General features: G+C 38.5%; 1 protein-coding gene across 4 annotated transcripts in view; it reads right to left on the bottom strand.

Annotated features, from left to right (window-relative positions):
• Window positions 1-91: 91 nt before the first annotated feature.
• Window positions 92-24,745, bottom strand: part of LOC117297310 (spermatogenesis-associated protein 1-like) — a 33,452-nt gene continuing 8,798 nt past the window's right edge. For 2 of the 4 annotated variants that reach the window (XM_033780272.1, XM_033780273.1), the window contains exons 4-13: window positions 21,005-21,058; window positions 20,218-20,338; window positions 15,146-16,070; window positions 13,677-14,379; window positions 12,484-12,562; window positions 9,139-9,264; window positions 6,312-6,353; window positions 2,511-2,692; window positions 2,260-2,358; window positions 92-1,803 (exon numbers count right to left, since the gene is read on the bottom strand). In XM_033780272.1, the coding sequence (XP_033636163.1) occupies window positions 1,597-1,803; window positions 2,260-2,358; window positions 2,511-2,692; window positions 6,312-6,353; window positions 9,139-9,264; window positions 12,484-12,562; window positions 13,677-14,379; window positions 15,146-16,070; window positions 20,218-20,338; window positions 21,005-21,058 (2,538 nt within the window). In that variant the 3' untranslated portion in view covers window positions 92-1,596. The remainder of the gene's footprint in view (window positions 1,804-2,259; window positions 2,359-2,510; window positions 2,693-6,311; window positions 6,354-9,138; window positions 9,265-12,483; window positions 12,563-13,676; window positions 14,380-15,145; window positions 16,071-20,217; window positions 20,339-21,004; window positions 21,059-24,745) is intronic. The other 2 variants (XM_033780275.1, XM_033780274.1) reach the window with 2 other exon arrangements.

Below are 24,745 nucleotides of genomic sequence, written 5' to 3'. Positions count from 1 at the left end.
GCTGTTAGTCCTGTGTGTTGTGTAAGACATGTAAAAGAACACTTATCGAAAAGAAGAAGGGGTTCGCCCAGGTGTTCCTGGTTTGATTGGCTGCATATTGCGCCACAGCACCCTGTAAACCATTACATGGTGCTATGTAAAAGGAGTAGATCTCATAATTCAAATGATAACTTCATCCACCACCCTGATGCAAGCATTTTGTCAATAGGGGACTTGGCAACCCACATGGGCTTTGTCTAAAGTGATGGCTATAGATAGTTACGACTTGATTGCTGCGTCAGAAATGCATTGAAATACAATACATCCTTACCAAACCAATAGCAACAGTCGTAGCTGTAGCCTAACAGAGCTTTTTTCATAAAGCCTGTAAGCAAACAAATTTACTAAGACCAAAAAAAATCTTGCTTGACAGAACCTGTTACAGCCAAAATTATTTTTATTGTTGCAACTGATTCGCCACTCACTTTTTGCTAAGTAAAGAAATGTGCTAAATCAGCACCTTCTGCTCAACAGCTTTCATGAAAGTTGGGACCATGCAATATTCCACCAAATTTCAATCGATTTACCAAGACAGTATGCTGCCACTGAGACTCCCCCAAAACCACAAAATGTTTGACAATAGTCGTCTTTACTTTTCCTATTAATAAAAAAAAATACGCATTCATCAACCTAACTAGAGTAACATATAATACAAAACTCAATAAGCGCACGTATTCAATTTATAGTGAGCACTGGATGAATAAATTAAAATATATATACTGTACAATCTTAACTTAAAAAAGTGCATGTTCTGCTAAATGAGGTTTGATTAAGTAAATTACAGTATTGTACAATTATAGATACACAATATATTGCCATTATAGAGCACATTTCAATTTCCACATGCAATTAACTTTTTGCACTATTACTAATTACTTAAAAATAATTTAATGAAATTTTCAAAGAGAAATTTTGTTATTTTACGAATTACATAAAACATTAAAATGAAGCAATTTGTTTTTATCGAACTAAAAGTAAATTGAAAATAATGAGCGTCATTTCAAAGATAATTCAGTTTCATTAAATGTTTACGAATTGCCAATTTTGTGAAAACAAACATGTATTTCCGAAAGGTTGACAATTCCAAATTAGAGTTTCCAGTTCACTCACTAACCCAGCTAATGAGTACTTTTCACATTCTAAACTACATCCATCGACAACAAAAAATCACCACAAATCCATGGTTTTCTGCAGCAATTATACACACACTCCTTTCACTCCCCAGAAACACGCAAGCCATGGACATTTACTTGGAATACTTTTCACTACTTCAGGTCAGTATTAAAAAAGTACTTGAGCAAATTTGTTTTTGACGGCAATGATATTTAAACCTGTTTGTAACATGTTTGTTTATACCATTTAAATGTAATCGTAATTATCGATTACCAAATCGGGCCACAACTTCATGGTTTGTAGGAAATATTCCTCAACAAATCCAAGACAAAAACAGTACATCATTCGCCATAAATCCTTCTATTACTCAGTAATTCATCACTGCTCATTGCACACTAGCCTGTTCTCCATTTTTACACACTATTCATACCAGAAAAACCCTGTTTAGAATTTGACCCCCCTCTTTTGGCTTCCGTGGGGTGTGATCGACACACCTGTGGCCCGAGTTGCCATGTTGCGTGACGGCTGCGCTTCATCCCTTCCAATGGTGTTTTGGAGTTTACTTTTAGAGGTACTTATGGTGACATTGATTTTGCGCTGAATGACCTCCGACCTCAGATTTCGCAGCTCCGTCTCTGCTTGGTTACGCAACTGGAAAAAACATAAAAATTCTTAATAGTTTTTTAAAATTTCATGAACACCACCAAGCAGCACTAAAAGCCAAAACACAGATTCGATTTCAAATACTTAAAAAATCAACAACAACAAATCAAATTAGTTTCTAAATTTCTTAACAACCACCATTCATCATTTGTTTTATATAAACATCCAAGTGGATCTTTGTCTATTTGATAGGAGGATACAACTTTCAAAACAAACAAAGCGTAAACTTATCTTATGTCACAGGTTTTCAAGGACTCATTTTTTAGAACATTTTTTGGTTTGCACCTTGAACATCTAGCAGGGTGGATATGTACGCATTACAAGTATTATTATTATTATTATTACAATACGAATTGAATTGTACATACTGCAAAACAAACCATCAAACATAATGTTGTTTTTTTTTTTTTTTGGGGGGGGGCTGGTTTTTTTCTTTATAATTACCTTAATTTCTGAGGTGAGTTTCATCTTAGAGTTCTCCACTCGCCTCCTTAAATCCTCTATAGAGTGCTTTGTCTTGATGATCAAAATCTTGTGGTCATTCTGTTGATGGAAGAGACATTCTCTTTTAGTTGATTTTTATGAGACAGGTTGGAGTGTTGAGGAAAAGAATATGCTTGTGATTTGTTCACACAACTCGGGAAAATATTTATTTATTTATTTTTTTTTTTTTGGGGGGGGGGTTGTTTAATTACCTTCTTTGATGGCGGTGCATTTATTCTTGGAGCTCCTTTCTGGTAGGCTCCTCTTCCTTCCAGATGGCTGAGTAGTTTCCTGTGTTGCTGATCCAGCTGACCACGGAGCCTGTTCACTTGCTCCTCTAGTGGGTTGGTCTTCTTCTTCTCCTCAAAGTATCTCTTCTTCCACAAATCTCTCACTGTGAACAATGGATTAGGAAAAGAAAAAACTAATCTTAGTAGAGACTTTTGAGACGCTAGCTGCAGCAGACATAATGGTCCCTTTTTAATAATGTTTTATTGTTACATATAGAGTATTATTATATAGTGAAATGTAATTTCGGCTCCGAGCGTGCGCGCACATGCTCAATATAGCGCGTAGCGCGCAGAGGTCTGAGCCAGGCACTACTGCCGAGAACTGTTCAAGGACCGTCCAAGAGTCTTCCATTGTTTTGAGTTATTAATTGCAGTTTTTGTTTCATTGGCCGCCTAAAATCTAAGAGAATTGTCAATGCAAAACAAAATTGCTTTTAATTTTAAGCCAAGGCTTTTCCTTTTCCTCCTTTTCCTATATTTGTAATAATATTGATGCTTACAATAAGGTACTCAGGGTGCTTGAACATTGAAAAACATTTAAGACATGTTTTTGAGATTTTTTAGTAATGAGATAATCCATGCAAAACCTTGTAAGATATTGAAAAGGTGCTGCAGTGCATTCAGCAGCCACAGCCAATAAGCAACACTGGGGCAAACCCCTTCCGCTACTGATAAGTGTAACTGGGTTATTTTACATGCATTACACAGCACACAGAACCAATGACTTAACATCCTGTCTGAAGATCGAAGCAATAATGGTTGAGTGTCTTGCTTAAAGCCATTGGACACTTTCGGTAAACAGTAATATCCAAAGGCCCACACTTCGTGTATCACAACGGATATAAAAATTAAAAAAACTGTGAAAATTTAGGCTCAATCGGTCATCGGAGTCGGGAGAAAATAGCGGGGAATCCCACCCTTGTTTCCGCACGCTTTGCCGTGTCATGACATGTTTAATATAAATCCGTAATTCTCGTAATTCTCTGTGAACATTTTTTTTTTCTGTGCCGAAAGTGTATAATGGCTTTAAGGACACAAATGTCAAGACCGGGATTCGAACCTAGACTCGGATCAGAAACAACAGAGCTTGAGTGCAATGTGCTTGACCACTCGGCAATGACATCCAAGTAATAAAAACCTCTAGTATGATTAATGAGTTGCTTCGTGAGATCATTAGCTTTTGATCTTCATGTTTGGATCTTTATTTCGTCTGGCAACAAGTTTCCTCATCTCAAGTGTTCAATTTCATTTCATTTTTAATTTAAATACACTTTTGTTTAATTAAAAAATTATCAATTGCTCTCATACAAAGTTGCTTTGAGCATTTGTACTTTAAAGAATTTTGTAAATACATATATATCATTTGAAAAAAAAACAAAAACATGCTTTCAAATGCTTCAAAAACTATATCTTTAAAAAATTACACCACATTTTGATTAATTTCCGAAAACCTGGCTTGTAAACCCAGTCAATAAGAAACCCACTTAAACAGATGATAACAAATTAGTGATTTTAATAGATGCTTCATTTTCGAAACAAAACATTTACCAAAGTAATATGGTCGAGTACATTTTGCCTCATTACTAGTCGTCTTCCTACGCAGACAGGAAAATTTGACGGGCCTAATTGTTCTTTGTTGCCATGGAAACAGGCCGCATGAATATCAGACGTGTCAAAATACTAAAGTGGCTACAAATTATTCCGTAATTTGCAATTAATATGTGACATTTTACCATAATTACAATTTTTCGTTCAGACAATGGGCTGACTGGTGAAGTAGTTTACTGTGGCATCTGAAACCAAGTGTATAAAGAACCCAGTGCATTTATCGCTAAATTAGAAGTTGGCATTACATGGGCACAATTTCATGAAGCTACTAAACGGCGGATTTTGAGCTTCAACTTCCTGTGCAATTTCCATTTTATAGCACTGCAAGCGGTCTATCCTTCTGGTGCCTAATGAAAGAAAACACACCCTAGTTGCACAAATGTGTGTGCTTTTAGATGCTTAACAATAGGCTTCTCCGACTATTTTTCCTGTACATCTTCTTAGTATTGTATCAAATGAAGTAAACGTCAGTGTTGACGTGGTGCTACAGTGCTTTAAGTCAAAAAAGTCAAATAAATAAATCACACATCCATTGATTACGAATATTGATAAGTTATATGCATAGAAAGAAAAAACCCAGATAGAAGCAAAAGTGTGGAAATGTTGTTAGTTAAGTTGAGAGTATATTTTGGGCACTCTAAGAAGTTAGCAGGGTGAAAGGTAGAATATTTTAGCGAGAAATTGCCTCTTTATCAAATCCTTGTTACTTCAGAGGGAGATTGCCCTCAAAGCTCTCCGTTGCTCATTACCAAGTGAGTTTTTATGCTAATATATACCCAGAGCAAATACCAAATGTGTACTGTGTATTTCAAGTTAGCAAGCCCTGGGATCAAGGTAGCAATTACATGTATAGGAAATGTGGTTTTAGAACCCCTTCTCTTGTCGATAAGTGCACTAAGTTCTTTTACGTGCCTCAACAACACACGAGACCAACAACTTTAGGTCCCGTCCGAAGGACGAGACAACAAGGTTTTTTGCACGCCTGGGACATGAGCCCTCACTCTGCGGTTCAGAAACACCAAAGTTTGAATCTAGTGCTCTTTAACTCTAGGCCATGACACGCCACGGCAAACATCTTGGATCTAAGTCAAGATAAATCCAGTGCACTGCAAACTTAGTGTTCAAACATTGAAAGGAGGGGAAACATCTAGCTTACATGGATCATCATCATCTTCATCAACGGGAACACGGAAGACTTTAAAGCAAAACATCAAGCAAGAATAAGTGCACATTAAGCATTAAGAAAGATGTAGCAGTAAAGTGAAAAGCTTGAGAGAGGACAAAAAAGTGTGTGAAGATCCAATACAAAATGTGGTCATGCTTGTAAAATGAATCAAAGCGATAACCTATGACAATACGTTCCAGCAAAAAGCGTTTGTTCTTTTTTTATATTAAATAATAACCACAATAATGCACGTCTATAACATGTGTGAATTATTGCTAAATCACCTCCTAGAAAAAAGAGAGCATGCTTCCATTGGACAGAGCATACAGAGACAGTAGCAGATTGAAACTACTTAGCAGTTTGCAACAACATGCGGATAAAATGCACAGAAGCAAAGCAGCACAACCAAAAAGTCATTCAAATTTTGTTTTGAGACCTTTATCATTCTTGTCCATCCCCTCTCCCCACATTTGGTGCTTTATATGAGGGATTGTGTAACCCCCCCCCCCCTTTTCCCGAGGCCTGGATATTCCTCTGTGAAAGGGCAAGGCCATTTTCATTATGCAAAGGGAACTTCCATCATCTTAAGTCAATGGGAAACTTTTGAAGTGGCACCAATGCCAAAGACTCAGGCATGGAGTACTTGTGCTTGGAATCTCAGAAATTCCTTAGAGCATCTTAGGGGGTGGGGGTACTTTTGTACAAGAGGGAATAGTATTTTGAATATTGGGAGGGGTGTACCCTCTGCACAATATTGGGCATGGTATTAAGAAGTTAAGGTTGAAAATAGTCTGTCCCCTTTTTGATTATGTATTACGATAACTCTTTCAAGTCACAGGGAATCTGACAAGGGCATGATAAAGGTCTAGCAAGCGAATTGCAAAGCAGTCTAGCATGGACGGTGACAACATTAACTATCACCAACTACACGTCACAAAATGAGAAGTCACCTGGTCGCATCGTGCCACCACCGGACTCCCCACCGTCTTCATCTGCGCAGAGCGATCAATAAAACAAGACAAGGAAAGCGGCCTGATCAATACGGATTACCAACTCTCCATAACTGATCAATTGTCATGGTGAAGTATTGATCAGCAATGGGGAACAAAATACACTGAGGTTGAATACGGCTTAACATTCTTGAGAGATGTTACCTTTCAGGCAATTTGTGGCTAGAGTGGTCGAGGACCATGGAGAGGGTACTGATGTTTGTATTGGCTTGAGACAGCACCCTGATTCGATGACCGGTGAAGTGTTTCGACACTGAAGTACCTACCACTTCTCCTAAACTATTTTCACATTTCATACAGGCCTGATACTTCACAGAGGCACCGAAGGCGATTGCCTCCATGCCCCTGGTCATTGCCTTAGTGCCCTTGAAATGCTCCAGGAGAATTTTATAATTTCCTGAATAGGGTGACCTTTACAGAGGAGAAAATGCCTTGGTGCCCTTGCCCTTTCAAAAAACGACGCATACAGGCATGTTCTTACAATTTCATCTCAGAACTAAACTCATTGAAGTATAGGTAAATGTATAAATACAAAACACCTGTCAGTACCTTTACCATGTTCACTTTATAAATCAAACACAAATGTTTTGTCACAATCAGTTTGGTTAGTATGTGAATTTATTTCTGATTTTAAGCCTGATTGGAAACTTTGCATGGTGGGAGTATAAAATAATGAGGCTTGAAGTAGCCCCATGTGTAAATCCGCTATTTTGAGTCATGTTGTCATCCACCAATTCTTTTCATAACCAACACTACTCATCAAGAGAGATTCACACATGGTGCTACACCACAAACCTCACCTCATTACACTCCTACCATGCAAAGCTTCAAATCTTACTTAAAACCCGGGCCCAATTTCATAGAGCTGCTTAAGCAGAAGATATTGCTTAACAATTGTTTGCTAAGCAGAAATGAGCAGGATACCAGCCACAAATTTTACATGTGATATAGTTGTGTGGCTTGTAACCTTTTTCTCATTCTGGTAAGCAAAATTTGTTTATGCTTAGCTTCTTTTTGTGCTTAAGCAGCTCCATGAAATTGGTCCCAGTTTGAGACAAAATGCTTAATATTGCAGTTACCATGGTTACCCAGTAAAACCTTGGTCATAAACCAAAGCAGCGTCCACCTTGAAAGCAAATGATTGCAGTGTCTCGTTTAGTTATTGATGGCTTTTAAGCTCACATGACGAAAAAAAAACGTATCCTTGGGTAAATTTGGCTGGCAACATTTACAAATTTACACTACAGTTGAACCCGCTGATGAAAGAGTGGCTATTGGAGGATGGTTTCACAGCTCATAATGACTGGAATCAATTCCATAGAACGACGTAACACAACAATTTGCTGAGCATGAAATTTCTTCCTTGATAAAAACAGGATTACCAACCCGATTTCCAATTGTTGCATATCGCTTGTTACTAGTATTCAGCTGTGTTTGCTAATAAATCCTGAAAATCATATATGGAAATTTGGTTGGTAATCCTGTTTTTATCACGGAAAAAATGTCATGCTATGCAAAATGTTGTGCTTAGCAGGTCTATGAAAATGGGCCCAGGAGTTGTTTGGTTGTGGTGACTAAGTGCTAAAAATTCACTGGTGTATGTACAGGTACCAGGGTTTGCTCATCTGGAGGTTGAGTTGCCCGAATCATTTGACGTAGCAACCTATCATATAGTCTGAGGCATTCAAATTTAAGTTGCGACTAAAGCAGGTCATTGCACTACAGGCATACAATTCCAACTCGTAAATGGCATTGGATCAGTATGATGAAAACAATGCCCACAGCAACACCCTTAGTAACAGTCACAGCCGGAGTCGCCATTTGAACGCAGCCAACGCAGCCAAACTCTGCTTCTAATCAATTATTTAGTAACAGCATCTACAATGGATAGTTGTTTGGGTGAGGCGGAAAACCCATAAAGGAATAGATTGCTGAGAGCAATTAGATAGATAAGTGCACCCATCCGATTAATTATCCATTCTTACTCAGATATATATTAATAGGGTCCAATCTCATGAACTGCTGATAGGCACAGAGAGTAGCTAAGCACAACAAAAGTATGCTTACCAGAATAAGGTTACTAGCCAAAATACCATGTCATATGAACAACATGTGTCCTGCTAATGTCTGCCAAAGCAGCTCTATGAAATTGGGCCTATACTCTTATCATACTGCTCTTACATGTTGTTCCTCTTTGCTTTTAAAACACATATTCTCATTATACCGAGAGGAAAAAAAGGGAACCTGATCCCCTATTCTATCTTTCAGCCGCATTTTGATGACATTTATTTATTTGTGTCATTTAATTTTAAGGTTAGATCATTGATTGCTAAAAACTGTTAAAAAAAATATATATTTGAATCTGAATTTGAATCTCGACTCTCTTTATAATTTTGCCAGATAAGTCAGTCTAACATTAATAAAGCCAATCTATGATCCTACCATTAAAAAAATAGAATTTACCTTCAGTAATACAGGATTGTTAATTACAATCTATGATCTCTAACACAATTTGTATACAAACTAATTAATAATAGTGTCCAAAGTCCAAGTGATTGCTTTTTCATTTATTATGCTTTCCGACTCTTGTCTATATATTCAAGAATTCACACTTGACTGCGTTTGGTTACTCCAGTATACCTGTCTATGTTTGTTGTGCTGTCATTTAGCCTTCGAAAAAGACTCTGCTAGGGTCGATACGTCAGGCCATTAACTCTTTTTGCATTATTATAATTTTAATCATTTTTAATCACACTGTGTAGCTTACCTTTGTTCCGACGATCGATCATCCGTGACTGAAGCGTCTTGGCAAACCTCATGAGCTCCTCACGTTCACTTTCCAGAAGATACCTCCTGTCCTGCATTTCTTGTACCTGGGCAAGTATCCTCTCACCTTTAGAGAGAATGGGGAGGGGAAAAATGAAGACTTGACGATTAACTTAAAAAAAAAATTCAGTTTCCTCAAAATGTTTGACTTCTTTGACGGATTAGAAACTAAACGTAAACGAACACGAATAGAAGAAACAAAAATATATATAAAATTTGATGACTGGTTAACTTTTACTTTTCTGTTTTCTCAATAGCAAATTCTTCCCTATCAGATTTGAAAAGTAGTGTATATGAACACCACAAAAAGGGAAATTAAAACCATTTTGGGAAGGGGGAAAGTATTCATTACACTGTACAAACATGACAAAGTAAAACATGTATACATGAATACAACACCAAATTGCTTAAAATAATTTGCAAGCAGCAATCCATTTACATGTGTATTTCTTTAATTAAAAAAATGTAGCTCTTTCTTTGATGGCAAATGTACACAAGATAAATAAACAACATTAATTACTGCATAAAATGCAGTCCGAACCATGACGTCGTGCAAAGACAATAGGGACTTTTCGTTTTCAACGACGGATGGTTCTGCGACGGTAAAGATGACATTTGGCGTCATCTGCGCATGCGTCGGCTTTGAGGACGGTCGCAGAACCATCCGTCGCCGAAAATGAAAAGTCCCTAACAACAATGTGCAGAGTTGAGAAAGGATGATACATCAAGGCTGGATTAGTACAGCAACAAGATCAGATGAATGAATGAACTAATGAACTCGGAAACCTAAAAACAAAATTCGCAGAGGCTAAACAGATTTTTAACAAAGAGCGTTTTGAGAAGGGTTTTTTTTGGAGAAATTTAGGGTGAAGGAAGTTTTTGGGAGTTCCCAGTATTCGGGCAGGCTATGGGAAAACCCCTTGTCTATATACCATGTGAACCTTGTTTACATCAAGTGTGACCTTGTACATTCTTCAAATATTCTGGCAGTCAAGTACACTGGTCCTAGGGGAAAGTTGACATTTTGTGTCATAACTTCCACATAAATCCAAGAGTTATGAAAGTAAAAACTCAACAAGTTTTGAGATGTGCCCCCTTTCATCATATCAAAAGTTGATAAGAATTAGCCAGTGCTCTCTCCATAAAATATAAGATTTTATGTTTTCTTCCATTCAGCTTTGTACAAATCGTGCATGCAGGAAGTCCAGGCTCTGTGGCTCTTTTGTAAACATGTGATGTCACAGGTCACATCGTCTATACTGGGTGCGTTCGTTTAGCTTCCCTGGGTCGACCCCGATGTGTGGCGTTTTTTTCTTCCAGGACGAATGTGGGTAATTATCTGCACACGTTCGTCCTAGGAAAAAAAAACGTCACACACCGGGGTCGACCCAGGGAAGCTAAACGAACGCACCCTGTATTCATGTAAAGTCGGGAAAAGTGTTTCTCTTCAGATCAGATACAGCACCAGAGCTCGATTTTGCAAAACACCAAGGTTCTTCTAAAGATGTCAAGTTTTACTGTAGAGATTTGTATTCTTGCTTAGCAACTAAGATTGACACACGTCTTAATATCAATATTATTATAAGGTATTTGTGAAATCGAGCCTTCATTTATCTGGGGGTTTGTAAGAATATGGAGTGTATTGGGTGATAATAATATATCTTGTGTTTTGTATGTATCATGAACCAGTATTGTATTTGTGTATTTGGATTAATCAGTTTGAAGTGAATTTGAAATTATGTCAATACAATTTTTTCCACATAGTGAGAAAAGTAAATCAAGAAAGAGGTCAGAAAAGGTCTAAACTGAAAGAGATTCAAATTTTGGTTGCCAGGGAAACCAACAAGCATTGATGTCATACAAATGGCGACAGAGCTATCTCTGCGGGTTTTGTAAAAGCAAGCTTGGTGACCAAGGCTAAACCTGCGAGATGTGAAACAAAAGAAGTCATCATGAAATTCAAACACAGACAAAATAACCAATTACCCAAGTTAAGCTCTTTTCACACTTCCTGCGAATTCAAACTTGATATTAACTTTGAGGTCACAAATTCACAATGAAAAATTCGCAATGTCAGTGTGTTCAACTCCTGCAAAACATTTGGTGCAAAAATAGCCATGTGACGCCAAAATTCACTTTGCATTCGCACTCGCAGAAAGTATGAACTGGGCTCAATACGGACAACAGCATTCAGAAATCTGGCGCTTTTGTGACCTTTTTGTTGTTGTCATGGATTGCTATTTGGTGATTGAAACAGTAAATGACAACATGTATGACATGCAACTTACATATTTCACCATAAAGCATCTGATAATAAGCATTTTATGGACAGCATTTTAAAACGGTTACATGAATCACATTTTTAACTCGAGTCCATTGCCTTCCAGTTTTCACTCGGTTAACACTGCGCAAAGTTACACAAATTTAAAAAGCCTTATACAGGATTGTAAACGATAAAATTACAACACTTTTAGTCCAGAAGCTTACTGATGAAAGTCAAACTGGAGCACTTTTGCTTCTGTGAAATACTTCCCTCTGGAAAGAAGATCTTATTTGAGAAAACTCAATCTGAGAAACACCCCAAAAATGTAACAACTGATTTTGGTTGTTACAAATCAAATCCAGAAATTAAAGACAATGTGTTTATTACATGCTGAAAATTCTGCATGGTTTTTCATTATGTTCTCACGATTCACACAACTGATCAAGCCCAAATTTCAATAGGCTTTTTATTTTATGATTAATCACACAAAACACTTCAAACTTGTTGTGTCAGATCTACCAATCCTGTATAATTCCTTTAAGCATTATAGCCTTATATTAACCACCACTGTTACATGCTTGTTTAATGGCAGTGGACACTATTGGTATTTTTTACTCAAATATTTATTAGCATAAAACCTTGCTTGGAAACAAGTAATGGGGAGCGGTTGATAGTAGAAAACATTGTGAGAAACGGCTCCCTCTGAAGTGATGTAGTTTGCAAGAAAGAAGTAATTTTCCACAAATTTGATTTCGAGACCTCAAGTTTAGAATTTGAGGTCTCGAAATCAAGCACTGAAAGTACACAACTTCGTGTGACAAGGGTGTTTTTTCTTTCATAATTATCTCGCAACTTCGATGACCGATTGAGCTAAAACTTTCACAGGTTTGTTATTTTATGCATATGTTGAGAAACACCAACTGTGAAGGCTAGTCTTTGACAATTGCCAATAGTGTCCAGAGTCTTTAAATCACACACACATTTAGACGCAAAGATGGGTTTTAAGGCTCAAGTGTAACTCACCTTCAGAGTCAAATATGGCTCTTGAAACCCCAGAGGGACCTTGACCTCCGTCTGATGAGGCACCAGCACTCCCCAAACTCTGCAAATAAAAAATATATATGTACCATAATTACATTTTCCTCAGTCTGTATTAATGTTAATTTTGCTAACTTTCTCTGAAACTGTCAAAAAGTTCTGCGGTCAGACACCATTGTTAAAGAATTAGTGGTTCTGAGTGAAGTATAGCAACTAAACAAATCCTGAAGTAGGCTCTGGGCCCAATTTCATAAAGCCTGTAAGCACAAAAATTTGCTGAGAATAAAAAATTTCTTCCTTGATAATAACAAGATTACCAACCAAATTTTAATTGTTGCATATTGCTTGTTACTGGCATTCAGCTGTTGTTTGCTTATCCTGAAAATCACGTGGAAATTTGGTTGGTTATCCTGTTTTTGTTCAGGAAAAAAAATTTCATGCTAAGCAAACTTTAGTGCTTACAGGCTTTATGAAATTTGGCCCTGATCATCTTCAGGAGAACATCATCAGGAGAAAATAACCCAGAGTATAATGACTGAAATGTTGACTTGTTACCCCACTGATTCAATATGAAAACCACCACAGCTCTAAACTTGTGGACAAGTCGTTAATGGTCCCACGAGGTGAGATAGTCGAGTTGTCACTACTCTTGCGCGGTCTGCTGGTTGCCAACATCTACTCCCGAGTAGAAGTCCGGCAGCGCGCAATAGTTGCGCAACAAGCAGTTCGCACGGAGACTATCTCACCCCGTGGGACCATAAACGACTTGTCTACAAGTCTACCACAGCTCTTGATAACATGTACTTAAAAGTTTTTTTCTTCTTACAAACTTTACAATCTAAATTGATTTCTCTGACCCTGCAGTTGTGAATGTTCTATTTGGCACAGACCTTTGTTCTTTTAGACAGATCTTTGCTCCTGAAGATGAGCAGAGTATACTGTTTAAAACGCCAAGACAGTCAACCATAGGGAACACCGAGTGTCGCTGGTTCCCTTCTACGCTTTACACATGTTAGCACGGAACAGGCCATCAGGACTACGAAAGAAACCATGGTCATGAGGCTGGTTCCGAATGGTCTACCACAGAAGTTAAGTTTAAATAGTCAACCTTCAGTTAACCATGGTACACACTCAAACATGCTCCATGATTCAAACATCACTTAGAGATCTATACTTACTCCATCGTTGCCTGGACTGCCTCCCGTCTCATCAGCCAACGATACTCCTTCATCACGAGTCCTGTTTGATTGTCTTGTGTTGCCTCCAAACTGCTCTTCCTTCTTGATGAAGTCCTTAGCGTACGCATCGTACTGTTCCTTCTGCTGATGACTCCCGCCGTCTCTCTGACTATGAGGAGTGAACTGTTCCCTCTCCTTCCTCTTGGCGTCCTGATGAGACTTCTGTCTGCTTTGCTTCAGCTCGTCCGCCTGTCGCTTCCTAATCTCTTCCTCCATCTCCCTCTCTTCGTCCTCTTCCTTAAGACGCTTGGCCTCCGCCTGCTGCTGTCGCCGTTTCTCAATCTCATGCTGGCGAGCTTTAAAAAGTCTCTGTCTTTCTTCCTCGTCCTCTTTTTCCTTTTTCCGTTTCTCCATCAGCCGTTGATTCTCCTTCTCAAGCTGTCTCTCCTTGTGCTCCTGCTCTCTCGCCGCATCCTCTTTGATCTTCTTTTCCCTGTCTTGTTGCTGCTTCTCCCTCGCCTCTGCTTGGCGCTGCCTTTCTTGGTCTTGTGCTGCTGTGTTTGACGGCAGAGGTGTGCCGTCCTCGAGGTGCTGATGGCGTTTTTTGTCATGCCGCGATTGCTGTGCTCTGCCTCCCTCCGGTCCTTCTCTCGAGTTGATTAAGAACGTTCCTCGTCCCTGGGGTTTACCATCCTTGTCATTCCTTCAATAGTCATGTTGAGTAACAACAGTACTTTAATCACTTGTGCACAAACTAGAAAACATAGAACCATTGCCTACATGTTTATTGTTTTGGGGTTTTTTTTTTTTGTGGGGGGGGTTGTAAGTTTGCCACAAACCTAAAAGCCACTTATGGCAGAGCTGGCAACTCACCCTGAAAAGGAATGTTCCCTGAACGAAAATAAATCAACCCTTTCATGTTCTCATGTCAGAATCGACAATCTTCCTGACTGTGGAAACTTTCTCTCTATTATTTTATGGATGCCGTCATCTAATTTAATAATAATGTGACGCACCTACTATGGGCCAGCCTCTAAGCACTTTAAGAATAAAGCTATAGGAACAGTTGTTATGTTTAAGCTTAGACTGATAGTGCTCTTCAAAGAAAAACATTTTTAAGGCAGTGGACACTCTTGGTAATTACTCCCAAAAAAACTTACTTGGTAAAGAGCAATGGAGAGCTCTTGATAGTATTAAACATTGTGAGAAATTGCTCCCTCTAAAGTAACGTTGCTGTTGAGAAAGAAGTAATTTTTCACTCAAATAATGAATTATACCTCCGCCCTGAAGCCATTTATTAGGTATCTGACATGTCTGAAAGCACACAAATTTGTGCAACAAGGTTTTTATTTTTATGTTGAGATACACCAAGTGAGAACACTGGTCTGTGACACTTGTCAAAGGCGTCCAGTTCCTTTAATAAATCAGAATTCAATTCCAAGTAAGTTAAAAAGAGAGCATTGGTTTACCCGTCTAGTGAGTTACTTCCTTGCCGACCGTACTCCAACTCAGCAATGCCAGAATCCTCATTGGTGTTGTTGGTGTATGTGTCTGGACGCCAAGACTTCAGAGGTGATGCTGGGTCTACGCCTTTTCTAGGCTCAAGATGTTGCAGAGGCAATGGGGGCACACCACCTGGGGTAATATTTGGGGTTTGGAAGGGGGTTTCACACGTTTGTGATGATTGGTGCTGAGATGCCCTAGAAGGTTGCGTAATCGCCCAGTTATCTGAACCGGGCGATTCCGTCTGGTTAAAGTGAACATTAGCTGGAGAGGAATGAGTGTCAGTGAATGGAGAGAAAGAGTTGGAGATGACGGAGGACGAAACATGGCGATGCTGTGGGTTAGAGTGTTGGTTAGTAACGAGACTAGGAGGAAGAATAAGGGTGGACGCTCGACCGCCACTACCAGCACTATTGTTGGAGGAGTTCGGACTGGAGTCTGGGTCTGATAACTGGGTAAGACGAGCAGGTAACGGGGTGAGGGGTTGGTGGCGGGGTGACAGGGGGCTCTTTTGAGGTGACCCCAATCCCATTTGGGATCCGGTTTGCAGGTGCGAGGAGGGGTTTCGTGAGGGTGTTTTGGGGTTGAAATGAGCTGTGGGGTGTGTCTGTGAGGCTTGGGTTACTAATCGGGGCAGCCTTGAAGAAGACTGTGGTGTGTTGTAAGGAGAGTCAATCGCCGAATTGACTAAGCTACTAGAAGGACTGGGATTCATGTTAGCACTTTGGAAGGAGTGAGATGATTGGTTGGGGTGGTGTTTCAGGATGGAACGGGGACTCTGATTGGGCGAGGGCGTTTCCATGGAGATGTCTTGTAGGTGGTTAGTTTGTTGGGCTGTCCGGCTGGTGTCCGGGGCATGCTGGACACCAACATTAGATGGCCTTGTTGCTCCTAAAACCGAGAAATGTTAGGAGAATGTAGAGAGAGGGGGCATGCAAAGGCTTAGTAAAACTACCACCAAAAGGAAACTACTAAGTGCCCAAACCAACATTTTGCAAATTGTTCACCATGTTTCCTCCAATTTCTATCTCTGAGTTTTATCAGGGCCCAATTCCATGACTCTGCTCCCGGTAAACAAAGAATCGGTGATAACTGAAGTAGGGAACTCCGCGCTTCTGTTATGTTACTAGGCATTCTTCAAACACACAGCTAGAGCAGAATTTCAGCCATTGCCTTGTAAGCGAAGAGTTGTGATCGCAAGTGCAGAATTTGGCAGTAAGCAGAACCATGAAAATGGGCCAAGGTCTTCTGTTAACTTCAGATTTCACAATCGTTGACTTGCCAAATAATACTAATGATCTCAAATTGAGTTTTTATATTATTCAGTGAATTCATCTCAATTGTTTAGCCAATCACATAAATTAATTTAAAGATTTTTTGCCACAATAACTAAATTCCCAAGGCTTGAATTTGCAAGAAGTTGGATTAAATGAGTCAAAATGCAAATTGCAAAATAAACAAATATATAAAATTAATAAAGAACAGATGCTAAATAAATTAAAACACGCATCACTGACTTCAAACACTTAACATAACATCACAAATGGACCACACATGACAAATAAGGGGGGTTTCATTTTTGAGTTAGATTTAAAATTTCTGTTTGTTGTAAACTTATACAAAACCATGAAGGAGAGCAAAACAGCCCTGATTTCATCTCGGAGATAGCAAGGCCATGTTCATATTGTAAAGGGTAAATTGGAAAATCTAAATGTCTATGGGAACACCTTAAAGGCAGTGGACACTATTGGTATTTACTCAAAATAATGATTAGCATAAAACCTTACTTGGTAATGAGTAAAGGAGAGCTGTTGAAAGTACAAATCATTGTGAGAAACGGCTCCCTCTGAAGTATTGTCGTTTTTGAGAAAGAAGTAATTTTCTACGAATTTGACTTCGGGACCTCAGATTTAGAATTTGAGGTCTTACTCAAGCAACAGAAAGTACACAACTTTGTGTGACTAGGGTGTTTTTACTTTCATTATTATCTTGCAACTTCGACAACCAATTGAGCTCAAATTTTCTCAGGTTTGTTATTTTGTGCATGTTGAGATACACCAAGTGAGAAGACTGGTCTTTGACAATTACCAATAGTGTCCATTGTCTTTAAAGGCAATAGATGATGGTTTCTATGGCTGTCAAGGCCAAGACCAGCCCAACAGAGGTCATAGCCCTTGTGTATTTCCATGCCTGCAAAACATCCCAGTTGAAAATATGAAAAGATGGCATTATGTAGGTGTTAAAAATCAGACTTATTGACTGAAATACATGTAGTGTGAGGACAAAATGCAATCAAACTTCTCTAAAAAAGTGAACCTACAAAACTTTGCAACGTACTAAATCAAATGTTATGTTCAATGTTCATTTGAACCGTTCATTGTTTCATAACAATGATTAAGCAAATCAAACTTAACTCAACAGAACTTGTCTTGAAAGTGACTATGATTTTAAACTAATTAGACAACCAATTCAAAACATTATAAAGCAAAAATCCAACTACTAAACTATCGTGATCAAACCTACCATTGGAATTCCTGCCTGGTTTTGGGGCTGTGCGTTCCTGACCTGTCCTTTCCCTCTGGCTATTCCATGTAGGGTTACTACTCCCAGTGTCATAACTACCCTTATCAGAACCAGCCACGCCCTGAACCACACCCTGTGCCACGCCCTTTTCCTGATTAACAAGGACTGGGCGTCCCTCAGCTCTAACTCCAACTTCTTTTCCTGTCTGATCGCGTTTCTGCATACTCCTACCTCCTATCACAACTTTGTTTGTGATTTCCCTAGCCTGGCCTTTCCCACTTTGTGCAGTTGTAACTGTGGTACTGTTCAAAGGTGGCTTGGCACCTGCTACTTTCCTGGCTAGCGGCTGTTTACCGACTACTTCATTCTGTGTACCAGTTCTTAATCCTATGGCTTTCTTTGCCAGTGTTCGGTTACCTAAGGCCTTAGCTAGAGGTTGCTTCCCAACTTGCTTGACCGTCGCTGCCCCTTTCTGCCTACGGGTCTGCTGCTGACTAGCCTGTCCCCCTATGAGTTTACCTGTCTGGTTCCCTGACTGTACGCTAGCCTTTGTGCCTATGTTTGATCCTTTTTTACGAGGTATCTTTGAGAGTTTCTTTTGTTGGCCACTAATACCACTAGCCTGTTGGTGTTTAGAGGGTTGGATTTCAATTCCTTCCTGGCAGACGATGGAATGTTCCTCCGCTACATCGTAACAAGTAAAGATATCTGTTTAATAAAACCTGTCAACCATGAACCACAAACTTTTTAAGAGTTGAAAAAGATCACAGTCTCTCTTCAATGTATACCGTAAAATATCACTTTTGTTCAAGGACTAGAAGCTTGGATTAACCAATCTTAGTTATAGTTTAGTTTGAAAGCTCACTGATTACGAAGCTCATAAAAGAACAAATGTTTCCCTCTGAAATGAAGTCTTGAAAAGTTTGCTTGTTTTTTCTCTATTTTCTCATGACTCACACATCAGATTAAGCCCAAATTTGTACAGGTTTTTTATTTGATTTGTGTGGTTGATCACACAAAACATGGAAATTGTATGCGACTATTTTATAAGCTCTACCAATCCTGTATTAAAACCTTTAAGAATTTTTTTTTTATAATAATTTTGAGAAAGAAACCATAAAAATTTGACTTTTATTTTACTTTTATTTATTATTATTATTATTATTATTATTATTATTTCATTTTATCACAGCATGCAAAAGAAAGATCTCATTTTCTTTTGTGCCGGTAACTCCTCGAGTCGGGCTACGTCCCGTAGCCTTAGATCTCAAGGGTCTTTCTCAGGATCCTCGCTGTTCCCAAAAGCGCTGCCTTTTAAATTAGCAGGCTCATGATTTTTATTATTATTATTATTATTATTATTATTATTATTATTATTATTATTATTATTTATTTATTTATTTATTTTTTTTTTTTTTTGGGGGGGGGGGTGGGATTTCAATCAAAGTTTGTTGCAAAAATACATATGAAATCTCCTTTTTACGCTACCACTTAGCAAAAAATCAACCACCTAAAGTATTCAACGTTCACCAACACGTTCATTTGTGTACCAACTTCCAATGCCACATCAACTGCATGATGCTTTTAAAGAAAAGAAAAAATGCTTTAAATATTCATTAATGATTTTAAGTACACGTTTTGTACATCATAAACACTTGAACATTCATTACCTGATAAATTATAGACGTGGCTTTAGAAGCGGCGCCAAGCGGAGGAGACAAACAAAATCGATAAAAAAACCTCATTTTAAATTAAATTTGAGCTAGAACTAGAAGTGACTGATTTTATTGATCAGTCAGTGTGACCTTTCCATGCACTGCTCCAACACAAACAGTTACCAAATAATTAAAGAACGGGATGATCATTGTCATGGTAAAAAATAATCAATAATAAATTAAGCTGAGCTCTCGCCAACATCCCTAGTAATTCTATCCTCTAAAAAATCATGAGCCTGCTAAGATATTTATGTAAGAAATTACTCAAGGCCTGTTGCTATTGCTAGACTATTTAACTGAACAGGTAGGGCCTATTTGAATGTTTAAGGTATAATACAGGATTGGTAAGGATGAAAAACATTGTTCGGTTCAATTTTGAAAGCCTAGTGGTCTTATTCGAGAAACCAGGCCTGATAATTCACGGAGGCAACGAAGGCGATTGCCTCTGTGCCCCCATGGTCGTTGCCTTGGTGCCGGTGAAATGCTCCAGATAAAAAATGTACAAATTCGTCATAGGGTGCCCTTTACTCAATTTTTCCACCACTGAAGAAATCCTGAGCAGAACCCTCCATTACTCATATTTATCATTCACTACTCGCCGATTACTCACCAATGATGTACAACTACATTGTGTCATGGTTACTCCAAAATGAGTCATGATCAGACTCATTACTGTACTTACTTTCATTATAAAGTAATTACTCATCACTCTTTCTTATAACTCACACTCGTAACTCGTTACTCACACTAATCACTTGTTACTCATATTATTTATAATTCACTACTCGGCAATTACTCACCAATGATGTCCATTCTGTCATGGTTACTCCGATGCGAGTCTTGCTCAGACTGAGACTCAAACGATGCGAGACTGAGGTCATCTCTTTTAGCCTCAAGAACAAACAGTTCTGGGAGGGTTACCTAGACAAACAAACAAAATTTGTAAGAGAAAAATAATTATCAAGCTGTTTCAATCAGAGTAAACTAATCAACAAGACCACAGGGGTCTTGCTAAAAATTATTACTGACCCAGAATTGTTCTAACAAGACCAAAACAGTTTAACATGAATGCTGTTTTGATTTGTAGTAACACTATGGTGTAGGGGCTTTAAAGAAGATTTTATCTCCTTTGTCTCTATGGGTTTACATACTTCATTACTAACAAAATGGAAACATGTCTAGTCAACATCTTGTTTATGTTTTAGAAGATGATACACAGTGTGGTTTTATTATTCATTGGAAAAAAAAACAGGCCTGATACTTCTTGGAGGCAACGAAGATGACTGCCTCTATGCCCCTCTCCCCTCGGTCATTGCCTTGGTGCCACTGAAATGCTCCAGTAGAAACTTACAAATTCCTCATAGTGTGCCCTTTACGAAGGGGAAGATGCCTTGGTGCCCTTGCCCTCACAAAAAAACAAAACAAACAGGCCTGAACACAAGACCGATGGATTTGTCCCTTCATGAGTTAACTGGCCCGACATTTAAACTACTGGCCTTGGGCCTTACTGGTCCAGTGTACAATTTGAGTTAAAACTGAATTTGAAATCCAAGTTATTTATTTAAAACCAACATAGATTCAACTTACCTGTGGTGGAATGAAGTTCTTGACTTTCAACTCAAACTCTTGTTTGGTTTTCACCTGCAAAAATCAAATGTACAGAACATAAATAGAATGCTTATCCTTAAAGGGCTTGGGTACTTCCACAGAACATCCACCGAACTACATTAAACTTGCACGGTTTAAAGACAATGATGACAGAAAGCTTCCCTTAAAATATTACTTGCTGAGATGCTGTTACTTGTAATTTTTTGAGAAATGAGACTCTCCTGAAAACTTTGCTCTGTGATTTTCACATTTTTTCCTCAAAAACTTGACGACTAATAAAGCTGAAATTTCAAGGTAAATTATTTTATACATCTTCATTCATAGTGAGTAGGGATTCATGTCATGGCCAATAACTTGATCTACCAAAGAAAACCTGATCGAAACATGAATATTATTATTTCTTTACTTGTTTGAATTATTTCATACAGCATCTTCAGCGCAAGTGCTAAAAAAACAATGGATACAAAAAGGACCCTATAGTGTTTCACCCTCTCAATATCTTGGTAAATTATTCCTTTTTTTAAAGGGAATGTATACGTTTGGTAATCACTCTTGAAATGAATGGCAATAACAACCTTTGGCAAGAAGCCTGCAGCAGTATTTGCTAGTATAAGGCATTTTGAGAAACATTTCACTTTGAAGTAATGTGTGTATACATGTAAAAAGATTAGGGGTCTATAGTTTTTATGGCCCAAAGTTTTGAAACTGAGATGCGTAATGCTTCTCAGATTGTGTATTGCTATCAGGGATTTTTTTTCCTGTCTGGAAAAAAAATTATTCAATCCAGATTTTTGTCGTTTTCTCTAATCATGTTTTCTCTAAAATGAATTTCAGATAAAAAATAGTTATATTGTGTACTGCATTTCCAAAAAACATTTCCAAAAGCCAAATATACCTTGTCTTTAAAGGCAGTGGGCACTATTGGTAATTACTCAAAAATTATTAGCATAAAACCTTACTTGGTAACGAGTAATGGGGAGAGGTTTATAATGATAGTAGGCTATAAAACATTGTGAGAAACGGCTCCCTCTGAAGTGGAGTACTTTTCGAGAAAGAAGTAATTTTCCACGAATTTGATTTCCAGACGTCAGATTTAGAATTTGAGGTCTTGAAGTCAAGCATCTGAAAGCACACAACTGTGTGTGACAAGGGTGTTTTTTCTTTCATTGTTATCTCGCAACTTTGATGACCGATTGAGCTCAATTTTTCACAAGTTGTTATTTTATGCATAGGTTGAGATACACTAAGTAAGAACCTGGTCTTTGACAATAGTGTCAAGTGTCTTGAAGGGACTTCTTTTTTCATAGAGGTTTTTTATGTAGGCATACATGATACGTACATAAAATGAAATTACAAATAAAAAGGATGTTCAGTTTTATTAGAATACATGAGAAAAAATAAATATATAGAGTTCAAAATACAGTTTACAGGCATGATCTGGTTCTTGGATAAAAATAGGATTATTTAATTGAGAACAAGGGCTGACCTACATGTTGTGTAGCCTTTAATAGATTTTTCAGGCCTTTTCATCACAATTTCTTCGATTTTACCAAGGGCAGACCCCCCCCCCCCCACCACCGGAAATCAGACTGAGTATCACGCCCTAGTTTACTATCACCATGGCAACTAGAAGGGCACCGGGAAAGAATGCTGGCACTCAGCAACGCCTTCAGGTTTTCCCGCAGTAAACTACAATAGGGGTGTTCATCAGGGGAAAGGTTGATGCGTTTTGCTAAAACAATACACAAAACAAACAATGAAAATGTTGTTATTTTACACCAAACAATTTTTCATTCTTTTCACTGGATTTTCAAGCTCACTGCATCAGTTACTTGTGGTGATGGTTGGGTTTCTATTCAGGATCAGTTTCCTGACGATGACTAGAGCAAGCTAGTCGAAACGTTGAGACAAATTTAAGAACTGACTCCGCGGTACTACAGTTAATCACGATCATAAGCTTTAGTAGTAGTCCCAGCCTATTTTTCTTTTTTTCAGCCCTAAATTATTTTAAATTTACCCTTAGTTCTTTTGTGTGTTTGATTACTTGATTGTAAAATATATCACAAAATTACAAAGTTTCACAAAGACTTGTGAAAAAGAATTTCAACCTATAAGCTGTTCACACAGCATCGCAAAGCGCGCATCAAAGTGATCTGTGGCGCTGCTTCTTTTAAGCTAAAACAAATACATCCGAGGATGCATTAAAGAACTTCTTGTGATTATCGACAGGGGCAGAGTCAATATATGCACTGTATCACCAAACAAGAAAAACAACTCTCGTTGCCAGTAACCCAAATCCCAATATTTGTACACAGTCAACAGTTAGATTTCCCAATATTTTCCCCTTATTTCTTGTTCCGGCCGCTGAAAGCACTACCCATGGTAACGCACCTCTAGGGCATGCTGTGCCAATGTCTAAATCCATTGATCAAATTGTACATCCATTTAAAGATTACGCACTATTGAACAACGAAGGACTATGCCCACACAGTGGTCCAACAATGGGGGATTACGACTGTCGATCTCACCCAGGGCCACATACACCCCATTAAGGGTTATTCACTGGTACACGGATTGAATAAGATCTACTATGGAAACCTTATTTGTGTTGTTGAGACTTATTAAAGCTTAGCGACACAGCAGGATAAAGAAACTGCTTGGATGATCCAGATGCAATAATCACAGATAACTGGTCAAGACATGGATGGATCGTAATCCAAGTTTGATCCCGGATTGAGTCGTCCTGACTTTTTAAGTTCCGTTGCAAATCGGCTTTTTTAGGACTCTGGAGGAAATCTGATTTGTGCATTGTATAGTACTACTAAATAGACGGATTTACACTAGAGTTACATGGAATGCAAAATAAACGACTTGAATAACTGTCTCCTAAAACTAATTACATGTAAACAGGTATCAGAAGGTGCTCTAGGCACTTGCACAGAAATGAGACACATGTTCAGGCGTGTATGCTTCGTGTTTAAAAGGGCAAGGGCACCAAGGCATTTTCTCTTTGTGAAAGGGCACCCTATGAGGAAATTGTAAACTTCTCCTGGAGCATTTCAAGTGCACCAAGGCAATGACCAGGGGGCATGGATGCAATTGCCTTCGTCGCCTGCATGTTTTGATACGGGTTTTGAATTTGAGACCGACTTATGTACATTGTAGCAACTTGTAAGGGTTTCCAAGGTGCTGCGTCACACGCAGCAGCCACTACCAGAACTGTAGGCCTACTGGGTTTTGAATTATGTGCATTACACAGCGCACATGTGTATGTGTGTAATTGGTAGCTGTTGCTTTTGTGTTCTTCATGTAGATGAAATTCAGCCTGGGGCTTTTTCACATGAATTTGTAATTAGTACAAAGTGTAGTTTGGCCAGCAGTACAGTATCGTTCATTTAATTTCCGTTAAATAACACTAAGCAAACGACAAACAATGCAATTACACCACGTACTTGAACTGGTATCTTGAATACTTAATAACCGCTACATGTTGTGAACTCAAGTCAATGACTTGACTCGCATCACAACCGAGGGGTTCTATGCTTTAAAACCTGAACAGAAATTATGCTGTGGACTTGAGACTGAACTTGACTTGAGAAAATGTTTACCTAGTTTCGCCCAAGTAGTTATTACTTCAATAAAAGGGTGATTTTCCCTCCAACAGAGAAATTAATGTGTAGTGATCGATTACAAACAAAGCACAGGGAGAGGGGGTTCCTC

Source organism: Asterias rubens, chromosome 12 (assembly GCF_902459465.1).
Source record: "Asterias rubens chromosome 12, eAstRub1.3, whole genome shotgun sequence".
Taxonomy (NCBI): Eukaryota; Metazoa; Echinodermata; class Asteroidea; order Forcipulatida; family Asteriidae; genus Asterias; species Asterias rubens.
Note: the sequence above shows the minus strand (reverse complement) of the source record. Positions and strands in the feature narration are given on the sequence as shown.